This window comes from Moschus berezovskii, chromosome 15 (assembly GCF_049115385.1).
Source record: "Moschus berezovskii isolate FMDL1 chromosome 15, NW_MosBer_1.0, whole genome shotgun sequence".
Taxonomy (NCBI): Eukaryota; Metazoa; Chordata; class Mammalia; order Artiodactyla; family Moschidae; genus Moschus; species Moschus berezovskii.
Genome location: NC_142474.1, coordinates 6,724,280 through 6,740,461, shown reverse-complemented (window position 1 = coordinate 6,740,461; position 16,182 = coordinate 6,724,280). Strand labels below are relative to the sequence as shown.

The window sequence follows — 16,182 nt, the reverse complement described above, 5'->3', positions numbered from 1 at the left end:
TTCACTGGAAGGACTGATGCCAAAGCTGAAACTCCAGTACTTTGGCCACCTGATGAAAAGAACTGACTCACTGGAAAAGACCCTGATGCTCGGAAAGATTGGAAGGCAGGAGGAGAAGGGGATGACAGAGGATGAGATGGTTGGATGGGATCACCGACTCAATGGACATGAGTTTGAGTGAACTCCTGCAGTTGGTGATGGACAGGGAAGCCTGGCGTGCTGCGGTCCATGGGGTCGCAGAGAGTCAGACACGACTGAGCGACTGAACTGACTGAACCGAAATGAATGAACAACTCCAAAAACCAGAGACACTGCAGCACCAACTGTGGCTTCCTGGAGGTAAACGGAAGACAGGAGGGATTTGCTAAGAAAGTTCCATCTTCACCGTGATTCACTGTGTTTGGTGTTGTCTTCTCCCCTCCCCCACCACCCACCCCAACAGAAGGTTTCCTCCTGTGCCACCTAAAACACTTTGGCGAGCTGCAAGTGTACATGGCCCACGCTCTGAGAAACACACCCCTCCCCGATCATCCCCCGGTACCAAGAACTGAGGCCGACACCGCCTTAGAGATGGACCACAGACCATCCCCAGGGCCACCCCACCCCTGACGGCCAAGCATACAGAGATGACAACCGAATGGAGAGGCCCTCAGGATGTGTGTGGGTGACAGCTCCATCACCAGCCAACAGGGCGTGGGAGGTGCGGAAGACACCAGAGTCTGTGCAGGGCCCCAAGGCTCTACCTTGAGCAGAGACTCTGAACAGCATCCCTGACACAACAGCCCTGCAGCAGTGGTCCCCGAAGATGGCTCCCTGTTTGGGCCCCAGAAGTCTGATCAGACCACTGAGGGAGGTGAGGACAAGGGGGTAGGCAGGAAGGGAGACAGGTCTGGAGGAAGGGGAGAGTACAGCCTTTGGTTTTAGACGTGGTAGGCAGAAGGTGCCTGTGAGACACGCAGGTGGAGAAGCCAGTGGCGAGACGAACAAGCCCACAGTTTAGGCGAGAGGAGAAGGCTGGACATCACTGGACAGAGCCGGGGTCTAAAGCCATGGGAATGTCCACCTCGAAATTTCTACATGGATGTTCACAGCAGCATTATTCACAAAAGCCCGAAAGTGGAGACGATGCAAGCGCCCGTCAACTGATGAGCGGATACACAGAGCGCCGTATCCCCACACAAGGGAATGTCGTTCCGTCACAAAAAGGAATAAAGATGTGATGGACACGACGATGTGGATGACCCTTGAAAACACTCTGCTAAGTGAAAGGAGCCAGACACGAGAGAAACTACATATTATATGACTACACTCACATGAAATGTCCAGAGTAGGCAAAATCGCCGGAGCAGAAAGTAAATGAGTGCTTGCTGGGGGGCTGTGGGGGCAGAAGGGAAAGGGAAGTTGGCTGCTCGTGGATCCAGAGTTTCTCTCGGGAGTGATGAAAATGTTCTAAAATTACTGTGCTGGTGATGGTTGCACAACTGTTGAATCTACTTTAAAAAGGAGGGGCACAGAACGGTCGCGGCTCCTGCAGACACTAGTGTAGTCGGAGAAACCCGTGGACGGAGGCTGCGCGCCCACCTGCGCTTGGAGGCCTAGAAGCAAAGGAGACTGAGAGGGAGGGGTCAGAGAGGCAGGAGACAAAGCGAAGAGGGGACTGGAGGGGCAGCTGGCCCCGTGGCACACACAGGCGCCCTCACTTTGCCCTCTGCTGGCCTCAACCCCGCTTCCACTACGGACGTGGGTCCAGTCCCAGACTGCGAGCTCCGAGCGGCAGGCCCTGGGTCTGTCATGCTCGTGACTGCGGTCCTGAGCTGTGGCAGGAGCTGGTGTGCAGCGAGCAATGGAAGACACACACGTCATCCAGCGACAGCCACAAGGGTCAGTGTCAGAGGGTCTCCCCTCGGGCACCTGCCATCTGAGCCCCGGGGGCATCACCGCAAGCCTGAATCATTTTCCTGGAAACGTTGATGGAAAACTCAACAAAGCCTGAAAATGCCAACTGTCTATCCCGGGCCTGGGCTGCAGGCTGAAATAGAATGTTCCGGCTATTCTTAGGCAACATTCAAGTTCAGCTTTTTGGGGCAGTTCCCAAAAGAGGCTTTCATTCTTGCTTCTTCCCCCTTCCCACCCAGGCTCCTCAACCCTGTTAGCCTCCTCAATTTAAAGTCCAGCTCAAACAAGGGGGCTCAGACAGAAGGCCACGGGGACAGCTGCGAGGGCATCAGAGTCGGAGGGGGTGGGGGCAGGACAGCGGGTTGGGGCTCAGCTGCCCCACGCTCGTGGGATCATCTTTGGAAATCCGCTGGAAAATGTGACAGGACGGAGGAACTCAGGAGGGGTACGAAGAGTTCCCCTCCACCCCAGCTGTTTTCTGATGCAAACATTCCAGCTGCGGGTGCCAAAGGCCAGGACACTCTGAGCAATTGTGCCGGGTGGGAAGCATGGCATGGCCCCACAGGAATCTCGGGCCCTGCTGGCTGGCCCCCAGAGCTCTCTGAGCCCCGGATAAACACAGTTGGAGATGGAGGAAACAGGGAGTGTAAACAGCCTTTTGGTCTGGAGGGAAACCCACAGCCCTGCTTCCTCACTGTTTCCTGTGGGCAGTTAATCCTGCATCAGTTGCCAGTGGGTTCTGTCTCTCTCTCTCTCTCTGCTCAGGGAAACCAGAGCCCAGCATCTCCGCCAGACCAGACTGCAGCCCCTGGGGCTGAGCAGGTCCCAGACACACCTGGACTTCACATCGCCAACTTAGAGGCCACGGGGAGACACAAGTCCAGCCCCCCGGCTTGTTAAAAGACAGAAACTGCCTCTCCAAGTGGCCACTGGGATCCTAGACTTTCCCAAGATCCAAAAACCAAAACGTTAATACCGAGGGAACCTTGGCTGGGGTCTGGGGCCATAGCTGATGATGCTTCTAGTGGGTCATATATTCAAGGATTTGAAATCCAGGAAAGAAGGGGCAGGCCAGCCAGCCACTGAGCCACAAAACACAAGGCTACCAACCTTCCCCAGACCCCGCCTAGGGAAGTGAGAAGGTCAGCACCCCCAACACAGCAGCACTCTGGCAGTTTAGACTCTCCAAAGTGCTTCTCAATAGGCCGTGGAGCCTGACAGTTAGGGGGCAGAACTCTAGACTCAGATTGCCCGGGTTCCAACCATGGCCCCTGCTGCTTACCTAATGTGTGGCCTTAAATGGGCCACTTCCTTTCTCTGCCTCTGGGCCTCATCTCAGAGATGAGGCTGATCCCAGTGCCTACCTCACTGAGTTAAGAATTAAGTAAATAAATGTTTGATCACGATGTCAACCCTACCCATACACTATTAATACAAACACCGTGTTTCAGATGGGAAACTGAGGCACGGGGGAGCCCCAAGGTTACACAGCCAGTAAACGGCAGAGCCAGGATTCAAACACAGACAGCCTGTGACTGCAGTCCCTGGCTCTCACCCAGGGGTCAGCAAATTCTCCCTATGAAGGGCCAGATTGTAAATATTCTAGGCTGTGCCGGCCACATCTGGCCTCTGTCACATATTCTTCTTTGTTTGTCTTGGGGGCTTTTTTAACAGCCTTTAAAAAAAATGCAAACACCGTTCTCAGCCCGCGGATTGTACAAAAACAGCCCATGAGCTGGATTTTGGCTCACAGGCCACAGTTTTGCCAGCCCCTGCCCTAAACCACTGCAGAACGCTAACTCTTGGACACCGGCAACTGATTCAAGTTTGGCAAACACACCAAAGACATCAAACGAAGCCCATCTGCCATTCCACTGCAGTCTACGGGTTACCAGTTTCCAAGTTCCACCTGGAGCTTCTTCAGCACCAAGGTGAAAAGGTGAGCCTCGTATGGCATTTCCAACATCTGTTTGGGGATCAAAGCAGCTGCAACAACTGTAGACGGTTCTTTCAGATACCTGGGACAGGCAAACAGCAGCAGGCAAGAGGAACCACAGGGAGAGCTGGGTCCCACCACCTATGCTATACACGTTAAAGGTCTGTGTTCACAGGCAGCGTGGACAGCCCTCAGAAAGGGTCTAGTCCAACTCAGAGGCACAGGGGTCATCCATCGCCTCCAGCAGAAAGGTATGTTCAAGAATACCCTAGTATCGGGCTGGCCAAAAATTCATTTGGATTTTTCTAATACATACCATGGAAAAACCTGAACAAACTTTTTGGCCATCTCAGTACTTTCCCCCCTCCCCTCTCCCTTTCAGCTCATGGAACAAAGATGCGTGTGGCCCCAGTGAGCAGGTGTGTGAATGAGACATCACCAGCCAACTTAATCCACCAGCAGGGACCCCAGAGAACAGCTGTCAGATGCAAGGCCTTCAGGATGGAGCCAGGGCAGGCCCAGGCCAACAGCCACCATGTCTAAGAGCTGAAAACCCTGGGCTGAAAGCAGTGGATGGTGGCAGACCCATCCACCCAGCTGGGGATCTGCCCAGAAGCCAACTCCGAAGCTGATAATCAAGACTTCTCAGGCCCCCATGCAAGCAGCACACCTTCCCCTGGCCTGCCTGACCAAGACTCAGTCAAATGTGGGTGGGCAGGGAAGGAGACAGCTGATGCGTGGATGGCTCTGGTTCACCCACCCAGCATCTCCCCGCCCCAACCCCTCACCCACAAAGAACCCAGACTTTGGTGAGGGGTTCCCTCTCTCTCCATCACTGGACTTGAGGCCTGTGCGATCCAGGGACTGGTTGGAGCACATTACACAGGTCTGTGCCAATCAGAGCTCACTTGCTCAGGGTGAATGGTTCAGGGGTGGGACACCTGACTGTGGTCTCAGCCAATCAGAACATGACACTGCCCTGCTCACTGTCACTGGACCATATCTCAGCCAATCAGAGCCCATCATGATTGGGTCAGGGGTTCCAAGTCCAGGTGTGCAAGTCCAGGCAAATGAGAGGCAGATAAATAGCACAGGCAAAGATTTATTGTAATTGGTTCAAATTCAAGCACCGTGACTCTGGCCCAAGGCATTCCTAATGTCGCATTCTCCTGGCCACAGATGGCTAAAACCTGAACGACTCTCAGGACTTCTGTCAGAACTGCTGGAAATGAGGCTCTCTCTTCCCCATTGTCTTTGAACTTGATAGGGTGCAAGGCTGCAGCAAATACAGCCACTTGCTACCACGCTGAAAAGAAAGCTGAAAGGTGGGAAGCGGAACTGAACCGGAAAGAAAGTGGCAGGACCCTGGCTTGGATGCAGCCTGGCCCAAAACCAACGCTGCCCTGAAGCTTCTCAGCTGCCTAAACCAGCAAGCTTTATTTTCTGCTTAAGCCAGACAGACCTGAATTTTCTGTCAGTTCAAAATCAGGGAAAAACAGTACATTGTAAAGCAACTATACTCCAGTAGATATTTTTTTTTCTTTGTAATCTGCCAAAGGAATAGGGAGAACGACTCACCTTGAGGAGGAGCGGGTATTTGCAGATCCTCTGAATAGGAGACAACAGGTAGCCCTCCAGAGGGATGTCCGTGGTCTTCCGGCCTCCGAGAAGCATGCAGCTCTGCAAAGGGACATGAGATCTTCGTCAGAACTCGCCAAGGACAGCCAAGGAGTCTGGTCACCCTCAGATAATCGTGGGAAGCACTTGCAAAACGGAGCTATATGCAAACACTTTGGAAGTAACTTAAGAACACCGAGGACAGGAAGAAATTTGTAAGGTCTACAATCCAGCACAAACCCTAGATCAGAAGTTGACAAACGACAGCCCAGGGGCCAGAACCTCCTTTGGCAGTTAAGTTTTTTATTGGAACACAGCCATACTCATTTGCTTCCATACTGTCATGACTCCATCCAAGCCGTAATGGCAGAGCGGAGTAACTGTAATAGAGACCTTATACCTGCAAAACCCAAAGTATTAACTCTCTGGCCTTTTACAGAAAAGCCCGCCAACCCCTGATCTACAGAAACGCACACGCACGCACCAGGACACAGGAACATGGATGCTCAAAACTGCCTTCTTTGTAACAGCAGACAATGGGAAGCAACCTGAGAAATGTTTGCAGATTTCTACAATGGTACACTAGCACTCGTGAAAACGGGAGAGCTAAAGCTCTCTATAGCAATGTGGGTGAACCTCAAAAACATGCTCTTCAGCCAAAAAAGGAAACAAAAGAGTATGTACGGTGTGAACTCATTTATATAAAGCTTTGAATGACACACAAAACAAAACGAGACATTCTCTACAGAGAATCTATGGGTACTAAAGCAGAAAGTCACACATGGGAAAGAAATGTGCCAAGTTACACGTCTACTGCGGCCTCTCACCACACCCCTCACTGTCCCGAACAAGGGGCTGTCCCTACCCAGGCCACCTAGTCCAGTCGCTAGGGCTCACCACGGCCCAGCGAATGCACGAACGAACAAATGGTGAATGAACAAACTGCCAGCACATCCAGCAACGAAGGGGCCGCAGCCTTCCTCCTCAACAGCAGGCCAGCAGACTGGAAATGGACCTGGACTCCTGGGAAAAGGGATTCCCATCCTATCAACCACTCATTCACTCTACAAATACACAATGCATGCTTACTGTGCACTGGACAGGGTTCCAAGCACTGGGGAACTGCTCAAGAAAGCAAATTCCCTGCTTACAGTCAAGGGCAAATAAGACTAGAGAACGTTTACCATGCGCTTACCATGCTTAAGGTTCTGAGCCTCGGCTTCACCCACAGTGAAGTTTATGCTCACGGCCCTAGAATGAACCAGATCCCCGTTCCAGATGGGCAGACTGGCACTCAAGAGCCGGAAGCACTGGCCCAAGTCTCAGACCTGCGTCCACTGCCTCTCGGGGAACTTTGCGGACACTCTCCTTGGAGAAGCAGAGTCCCAGGGACCCTGGGGCCCTGCTCTGGCAGGAGCTGCATGGCTCCCAGCCCCACATCTACGCCTGGCACAGACGAGGGATTGGGGCTGCAGCAGCTGGGACATGCCAGGCCCCACACCGTTCACACTCGGGCCTTTGTCCTCTGAGCCAGCGCTCCCCACAGGCTGCCCTGGTGATGTCAGCTCTGGGCAGAGAGAGGGAGACTAGGAGTGGGGGCTGCTTTCCAGACACCCCCGGGGCTTGGCGGGAGAAAGGCCTGGCTCTTTGTTCAGGATCAAGAAGTTTTCACAGGACTGTCACAGCCACCACCTCCTCTTTACCCCAAATATCCTAGATTATTGTTTCACTTGATTTTCATTAAAAAAAAAAAAAGCAAGCACACACAGAGCTATTCACTATTCTAATAAGATTATGCCCCAGGCAGTATGGGAAGAACTTTTGAGAACCCTCTCTTTAAACCATCCTAATCCACAGAACCGATCCAGGTGACGTGTCATCCTCACCCTCTTCCCAGCCTTCTAATGGCAGCCATGCCCGGCGTGGTCCCGGGGCCTCCCTTCCACCCACGCTTATCCCCACCTTACCTCATCCAGACCCATCACCCTCACCTCTTTAACCATCCTCTATGAAGAAACACTCAGCTTTCTATCTCCAACCTGGCCCCTCGGTTCCCTCCACCCCAGACTCAAATCTCTGATTCTGGCCCAAATTCCCACCTGGAAATCTAACAGGCATCGTAAACCTCATATACATCCAAAAGGAAATTCTTTTCTATTTACCTCTCATCCTGGCTCCTACACAGCCTTCACCGTTTCAGGAAATCACATCTCCACTCTTCCAGCTGTTTGGGCTCCAAACCCTGGAGTCATCTTTGATTGCTCTTGTTCATTAATACACCAATGCCAAGCACACAGCAAATGCTGTCAGCTGGACAATCGGACTCTACATGAATCCAACTACCTCTCAAACTCAAAGTTCTTTTTTTTAAAGAGCGGTAAAACTTTCTGATAGCCAATATTACTCATATATCTTGGTGATATATAGTGTATTAATGTATAATATGGGCTTCCCAGGTGGCTTAGAAGTAAAGAATCTGCCTGCCAATACTGGAGAGGCAGGAGATGTGGGTTCAGTCCCTGGGTGGGGAAGATTCCCTGGAGAAGGAAATGGCAACCCACTCCAGTGTTCTTGCCTGGAATATTCCACAGACAGAGGAGCCCAGCGGGCTACAGTCCATAGGGTCACAAAGCCGGACGCGACCTGATGATGGAGCCCTCAAAGCACTACCACCCCCTCTTCACCACTGTCAGCTCTTGCCTGGATGGTTGCAGCAGCCCTCAAAGGGGGTTGACTCATGTCCCCCCAAGTGCCCCGCCCACCTGGAATCTCAAAATGTGACCTTTTGAAATAAGGTCTTCACAGATATAATTAGTTAAATTATTAGGATTAGGGTGGGCCTGAAATCAACTAGCTCAGTGCCCTTAAAAGAAGAGGACAGGACACAGAGACAGCAGCCCAGTGAAGAGGGAGCCAGAGACTGAAGGTCTGGTTCACAAGGCAGAAACACGTGAGGCCACCAGAAGCTAGAAGAGCAAAGGCAAGGTCCTTCACGGGGCCTTCAAAGGGAGCAGAGCCCTGCCGACACCGTGATTTGAGACTTCAGGCTGCAGCAATGTGAGAGAATCATTTTGTTTTAAGCCACCCAGCTTGTGATCATTGTAACAGCAGCCCTGGGAAACCCACACAAGCCGCCAGCCTAGTCTCCTCCTAGCTTCCACCGTCACAGGGCCAAGGAGAGACGTTCAAAATGCAGATGACTGCACGTCATTCCTCTGCTCAAAGCCATCCCATGGTTTGCATCCCACTCAGACTAAAATTGAATATTCTGTTGAAAGTACTGCCACATGCTCCAACCTGGACACATCTCACAGACGTTCTGAGGACTGAAAGAAGGCAGACGCAAAAGCCTCCTTGTGACTCCATTCGTGGAACATTCTAGAACAGGCAAAACTAACCTTTCGTGAGAGAACCTGGCACAGAGGTTACCTCTGGCTGCACAGAGGGGCACGACTGGGAAAGGGGATGGAGGAGGGCGCTTTCTGGAGTGACAGAAGGGTTCTAAATCTTGATCTCGGGGGTGGCTCCACGGGAGCACACATATGGGAGAATGCGTTATGCTGTGAGTACATTCACTGCACGTATGCTACACAGCAATAAAAAAAGCTTTCTAAAAATCTCAGATTCGTTCCATTGTCTAGATGCTCCTTCATTATCCGGTCTCTTTCAACCCTTCTCCTATCCCCGTGTCCTTCTACTTTCCCTCTCAAGCCCTCCAGTGAAGCCACCATGCCCTTCTTGCTATTCCCCAAACACATGTGGGCCTCAGGACCTCGGCACTTGTGATCCTCTACCTAGAATACTTTCCCTCTAGACACGGCTTGTCTCTCACTCTTAACTTTATCCAGGTCTCTGCTTAAATGTCACCTAAGATGCTGCTTATCCAAAGAACCATCTAAAATAGCAGCCGCCCCCCAAAAACATCCTGTTATCCTTAGCTTACTTTATTTCCTGCAGAGGACTTAAAGCCACGTGACATACCATGGAAATCTCCCCTATGAGGATGGCCATTCCATGAGAGCGGGGACTCTTCTTGCCTTGGTCACTGTTGTATCCCCAGGACTTAGAATAATCCCGACCACATGCCAGGCAACTCAAAATGAAACTGGTGAATGAATAAGTGAATCCATTATCCCCATTTTACAGACAAGAAACTGAGGCACAGAAAGATGAACTCCCCGCCCCATCTCTCCACTAGTGCAGAGCACATCATGAATGGGAAGCAGATGGTGTCTGTTCCCAGTGCCTTAACATCCCATAATAGGCTCGAGACGGCTCTTCTGCAGGTGGCCAGAAGCTGGGAGATGCCAGCAAGGAAGGAGACAGATGGCGTGTGTGCTAGCGCCCCACACCTCCTCCCCCTACCCGACCCGGCCCGGCTGGCTGCTGCTAGGAAAAGGGCAGCCCAGCCACCAGGAAGACTGCAGGAGAGAGAGGAAGGGGAAAAGAAGGAAGGTCCTTTTGTCCCAACCCCCTGCAAACAACCTCCTGGCATCTTCCTGCTTCTCAAGACAGAGCTGAGCCCAGAAGGTGGGACTCGGGGAGTCCAGAGCCCGGACAACTGGACCACTACTGAGTTTTGGGCCAATCACAGAAACACAGCCACGTGTGTGATCTTACCCGGCCTGACTTGACTTTGCTTTGTGCCCAGTCGCTTCTGAATATGAGTGGAAAAGTGGAAACGGAAAGATGCAGATACCAGCCACAAAAAGCATCATCAGTCCTGAATGCTTAAGATGCTCGGGACAAAAGCTGAAATCAGTTGACCAATATGTCCTGCCTCAGATGCTCACTGGAACTGGGCCAAGCAAGACCAACTCACTAGTGAAGGAAACATACGTCGTGACTCAAATCCTGGAAATACATTGTTGGAGACTGAGCACTAGGGCAAAGTGCAATTAAGAGCTGTATTATATAATTCAGCTCTCTGGGCACGTGGTTACGATGCTTTATGCCAGGTCAGTTGACTGCTCCACTTTTGTGTGCTGAATCCTGTGTGTGATTTCAGGCAATAAAATAGTATGGGGCCTTGGTGGGGGCTGGGGTGGCCTGTGACTGAATGAGCAGGAAATTCAGGGTCAAAAAATAAAGAGCCGAACCCATGAGAAGCACAATCACTTTTCAAGTATGTACTCTCAGAAAGTCACTTAATATTTTGGAGTCACCAAAAAGACTTGCGGCAAAGCCTAGGTAGTGTCCCTGAATGAATTCTTCTTCCAGAGCAAAGGAACTTTCAGCTAGGCACAGGGCTGCCCAGCACAAAGCTTAGATTTCCCAGCCTCCCTTGCAGCTAGGTGTGGCCATGTGACTAAGTTCTGGCCAATGGGATATGAGAAGAAGAGCTGTGTGAAGCTTCCCACGGTGCCCATAGAAGGGGAGGGGCCAGTCCTTCTTCCCATCCATCCTGCATCTTACTACCTAGGGTGTGGAAGTGGTGCGATGTCATCTTAGACCATATCAATGATGAGGGCATACACTGGGACACTGACCCCTGACACTGGGGCCCACATAATAGCCTTAGATTGTCTATTTCCACACTATCAACACAGGAGGGAAATACAACATCCACCTTGTTTAAAGGGGCTTCCCTTGTAGCTCAGTTGGTAAAGAATCTGCCTGCAATGCAGGAGACCCGGGTTCAATTCCTGGGTTGGGAAGATCCCCTGGAGAAGGAAATGGCAACCCACTCTAGTATTCTTGCCTAGAGAATCCCATGTACAGAGGAGCCTGGCGGGCTACAGTCCATGGGGTCGCAAGAGTCGGACACGACTTAGCGACTAAAACACCACCACCACCACCTTGTTTAAAGCACAATTTGGGATGTCTGCAAGGCAAACAAATGTATCTTTCAACTCGTACACAACAGATAGCGGCTGGTAAAGTTCCAAGGGGGCTTCCCTGGTGGCTCAGATGCTAAAGAATCTGCCTATAATGCAGGAGACCCAGGTCAGGAAGATCCCCTGAAGAAGGGAATGGCTACCCACTCCAGTAGTCTTGCCTGGGGAATTCCATGGACAAGGAGTCTGACAGGCTACAGTCCATGGGGTCACAAAGAGTCCGACACAACTAAGTGACTAACACTTTCACTTTTCACAAAGCTCCAAGGAGATAAATGAGAACTGGTTTTATACACAAGTGAATTATCCAGTTATCGGGAAGACCAACATTGGTGTCTATAATTTTGCCTGACCAATATCTATTCCCAACTTACTTCCACAAGTAGAAACCAACTGTCCTTTAGGGATGCACCCCATCCTTAGGGCCTGCAGTGTGAGTGGAGCTGTTCCCACCCTCCGGGTCCAGATGTGACCAATCTGAACACCAGCCCATTCCTGTCTACAGCAGTTGGTTCAGGGATTTGGTCTGGAGTCAAGCTGAGCCAATGAGCAACAGACCCAGGATTTTTGAAGTTACTATTAGAAGACAGGAGCCCTCTTTTGGGTTTCCCTGAGAGCTCAGTTGGTAAAGAATCCACCTGCGATGCAGGAGACCCTGGTTCAATTCCTGGGCTGGGAAGTTCCCCTGAAGAAGGGCTAGGGTACCCACTCCAGTATTCCTGGGCTTCCCTGATGGCAACCAACTCCAGTATTCTTGCTTGGAGAATCCCCATGGACAGAGGAGCCTGGCGGGCTACAGTTCATGGGGTCGCAAAGAGCTGGACACAACTGAGCCCTCTTCATCCTGGAGTTTCTCGGCTATGAGAGGTACAGGCATGGAGCTGCTGGAGGCCACATTGCCACCTCAAGAGGAGAGCCTGCCTGGCAACGGAGCCAAGGTGAGAAAAGCAGGACCAGGAGACACTGCTGCTGGCGCCACTGGCTGGAACACCCAGATTCTGCTGGAGCCGAAGGCCTCTAGGTCTTAAACTTCCAAAAGGAGTAAACTAGTAATTTTTTTTTCCTTAAGCCAGTTTTAACGAGATTTTCTTCCACTTACAAATAATAATCCTAATAACACAATTGGGGCTTTCCTGATAGCTCAGATGGTAAAGAATCTGCCTGCGATGCAGGAGAACTGGGTTCGATCCCTGGGTCAGGAAGATCCCCTGAAGAAGGAAATGGCAGCCCACTGCAGCATTCTCACCTGGGGAATTCCATGGACGGAGAAGACAGTCAGGCTACACACAGTCCACAAGGTCGCGAAGAATCAGACACAACTTAGCAACTAACACACACACACACAATAATATAATTACCACTACTATTGTTATCAGTTCTACCAGGATCATTACTTTAGACCAGGAATCTGTCAATTTGGCCCTACGGCCAATCCAGCCCCCATATCTCTTTTTATAAATAAAGTTTGGTTGGAACACAGCTCATTTCTTCCTATTACTTATGGCTGCTTTCACGCTATAGTAGCAGGGTAGAGTTAATGCGACAGAGGCTATAAGACCCACAAAGGTGAAAGTGAGCCACCATTAGGCCTTCACAGAGAACGTTCCTGCTGCTCCCAGACCGCCCTGGCCGAGGAGGGTCAGGCGGCGCGGGTCTGCGTGGGCCTGCCAGGCTGAGGCAGAGAGGACAGGGTGCTGGGGCTGGGGCTGACTCACCAGAAGGAAAGCGCGCACGGTGGGGATCTTGTTCAGCTCCACAAGCAGCCGCAGGGCCTTCTCGTGGTTGCTGCAGTACTCCTCGTACACGCAGAACTTGTCCTTCTGCAAGACAAGGGCAGAGCCTGTGGGAGACAGTTCACAGCAGGGAGGCAGATGTTTGGAGACGTGCGGGGCCCGGGATGAGAGGATGACCCCAGGCCCTGAGGGATACCCGGCAGGTGGGGTTTCCAGCTGAAGGAGCTCCCACTGACCTCCCACCTCCACTCTCGCCCCAGTTCTGCACCCAGCGACCTCCCAGGGAGCAGCATGGCCCAGGGTCAAGGATACAGGCCCAAGCCAGGCAGACTGGACTTGCACCCTGGCTCTGCATTTCCAGCTGTGAACTGGGGCAAGCTAGCTGACCTCTCTGAGACTTGGTTTCCTCATCTGTTAAGGCGGAATTAATTACAGTCCCTAGCTCATGGAGTTCTTAATTAAATGATTTAATAGGTATGGTTTCACCATACAGTAAGTGCTCAATAAATGTCTTTACAGTCAAAAAGCAAATCAGATTGTGTCACACCATGGCTTAAAACCCTGCAGTGGTGTTCTGCTACGCTAGGAATGAAGTCCAACACTTCATTATAGCCTTCAAGGGTCCGCCAATGTGACCCTGCCTTTCTCACTGGCCTGCTACCTGCTCCTTAGATTTGCCAAGCCTGTTTCTACCTCTCGGCCTTTGCTCTTATCTTCTTTCTGTCTGGAACATTCTTGCCGATAGCCTGGCGACTCTGCAACATTGGGGTTTCAACTCAAAGGCCACCTCCTCAAATGACACCTGGACCATCCTGGCCAAAGTGGCCACCCAAGTGTTCTCTATCACTCCCCCACTGCCATCTTCCTTTTCTTTATAGCATTCCCACCATCTGGAATTATCTAGATTAGCTGTCCAGCATCTGTCCATCATCTGTTCTTTCCCACTTGGCCATCGGCTCCCTGAAGGCAGTGAACACATCCTCTAGTTCACTGAGGGGTCCCCAGGTCCCAGCACAGTGACTGGCACACAGTAGGCCCGCACTGAACACTTAATGAATAAACTCACACACCTGCTATGCACAATGCCCTATGTACAGAACCACAAGAGTCTAAATAAGACTCAAGAATTTGGGAGAACACGTAGATCTCTGGTCACTGCCATGCAGCAGTGGCATTGCTGAAACAGGGGATAGCTCTCTTGACCTCCAGAAGTCCCTGAGCCCAAAGCTCGATTCTTTACAGGCTAGAGGTCACCTGTGGGTCACCAGGTCTGTAACCATCAGTCAGGATTTCCAGGACTGGAGAGGCCAGGAGCCATCTTCACAGGAAGCTCTCCACCGAGCAGTCTCAGTTCCCAAAGGCTTAAAGGATACCTCCTCCCATCCCGCCAAACCCCAAACAAGGATGTCCTGGCAAAGGCCACAGAACAGGAAGGGCTGACGGGTCTTGACCTTGGGCTGGGGAGGTGGCTGGGAGACCCCAAGAAGCTCCAGGAAGGAAGAGGTGGGTCTGCAAGGTAAGCAGCTCGTCTTCTTTCTAAATACGCCCCCAGCCATCCTGCCAGTGGGCAGAGGTTTCGGAATCAGTAAGCTCCTTCTAGGGCTCGGTGTGCATCATCTGAGCTGTGAAAAGCCTACAGACGGGGCCCACAGCCAACACGGACCGTGCACTGAGGGGTCAGCCGGCCACCCTACGGTCTCCTGGAATGCGTGCAGATTCACTCACATCTCCCAGTCCCCTGACATGCGGATGACTGTATGCAACCCCTCACCCACGTGGGAAACCAAGCAAAGGTTGGTTTCCAGGGCCTCACCCCTAGCGAAGTAGCAGAACAGGATTCGCCCTCTCTAAATCCCCATACTGATGTCCAGCCCTACAGCCAAGAGCCTACAGGCTCTGCTATTAGTACAGCTCCAAAGTAAGACAGCAAAGCCCCGGTGACCACCATCAGCATCAGCCTAAGTGCAAGCCCAGGTTCTTCAACCAGGCCACCCAGGTTCACAGTCCAGCTTCCCAGCTCTGTGACCTCGTAAAATTTCAGAGTCTCTGCATTCGTGCCTATAAATTATCGACAGTGATGCCCTCCCGGTCATAAGGTTGTTGGGAGGGTCGTCAGGTGAATTTACAGTAAACGTGTAAAAGACTGCCCAGTAAGGGCTCCTTGACTATCAACCACTACTATCATTGCTGTTGTTGACGTGGCTATGATGACTATCGCTATTATTTCCGCAAATTCACTATCCCATTGGTGAACCCATCTATAATATGACAGGCGGGGCAGTGGATGGGTAGGTTTTGATGGCAAAAAGAGATGGCAGAGTCAGGAGGAAGAGAGTGAAGTGGACTCGTAGGTCTGGGGCAGGGCGCCAAGGAAGGCACCAGGCGGATTTTGTGAGATACGGTGACTCTTGCCCCCAGATGTTTGATGTCTCACTTTTGCACTGTCCATCTCCCCACAACCACCCCCTGGACTAGGATCTCCTTGGAGGCAGGGTTTGCACCTGCTGAGGTCACAGCCGCGATGCCAGGGAGGACAGAAGTCCCAGACGGAGAAGAGACGACTATTTGATGAGTGAAGCAAGGGCGCAGCCGGGGGAGCTGTGCGGCGTCCGAGACCCCCACCCCAGCCTCACTCTGCTTCTGGTCCACCACAACGCAGCCTCAACTCATGGTCAGCCCGCATGTTGTTTCACCCACCCAGCACCCGCGGCCCCTGGCTCTGGTCTCAGCCCCCGGTGTTTCCCCCGGGCACCTGCCTCCTACACTCTGACCCCTCTGACTCGACTCCACCCTCAGGCACCAGGGGTGAGCATGGGGCCCAGGACCAGTCCTGGCAGCAGCGGTCATGTGACCCAAGTCCCGGAGAGCCCTCAAGGACTCCAATTCACATTGGAATTATTGCAAAGAGAAGATCTCTTTGAACATCTAAGTGAGCAGACTGTCACCCTGAAACTGCTGAGGACCATCTCAGCCACCACTCCAAGAAATAAAACCAAAGCAGAAGAAAGCAGAGCCTAAAGACAAAGACCACGTTCTGAAAACCTCACATGGGATCCTGGATCCAGCTGTACCTGATGCCAACCAACACTGACTATTCGTTGGTATAAGCCAATTACGTCCTTCGCTGTTGTTGTTGTTTAAGCCTATTTGAGTTGTTTCCGTC

The 16,182-nt window shown here is 51.9% G+C and overlaps 1 protein-coding gene across 1 annotated transcript in view; it reads right to left on the bottom strand.

The window, feature by feature from the left end:
• PREX1 (phosphatidylinositol-3,4,5-trisphosphate dependent Rac exchange factor 1) overlaps positions 1-16,182 on the bottom strand; it is a 181,275-nt gene that overhangs the window by 80,616 nt on the left and 84,477 nt on the right. The window contains exons 4-5 of the mRNA XM_055438670.2: positions 13,002-13,106; positions 5,411-5,512 (exon numbers count right to left, since the gene is read on the bottom strand). Of these exons, the coding sequence (XP_055294645.2) occupies positions 5,411-5,512; positions 13,002-13,106 (207 nt within the window). The remainder of the gene's footprint in view (positions 1-5,410; positions 5,513-13,001; positions 13,107-16,182) is intronic.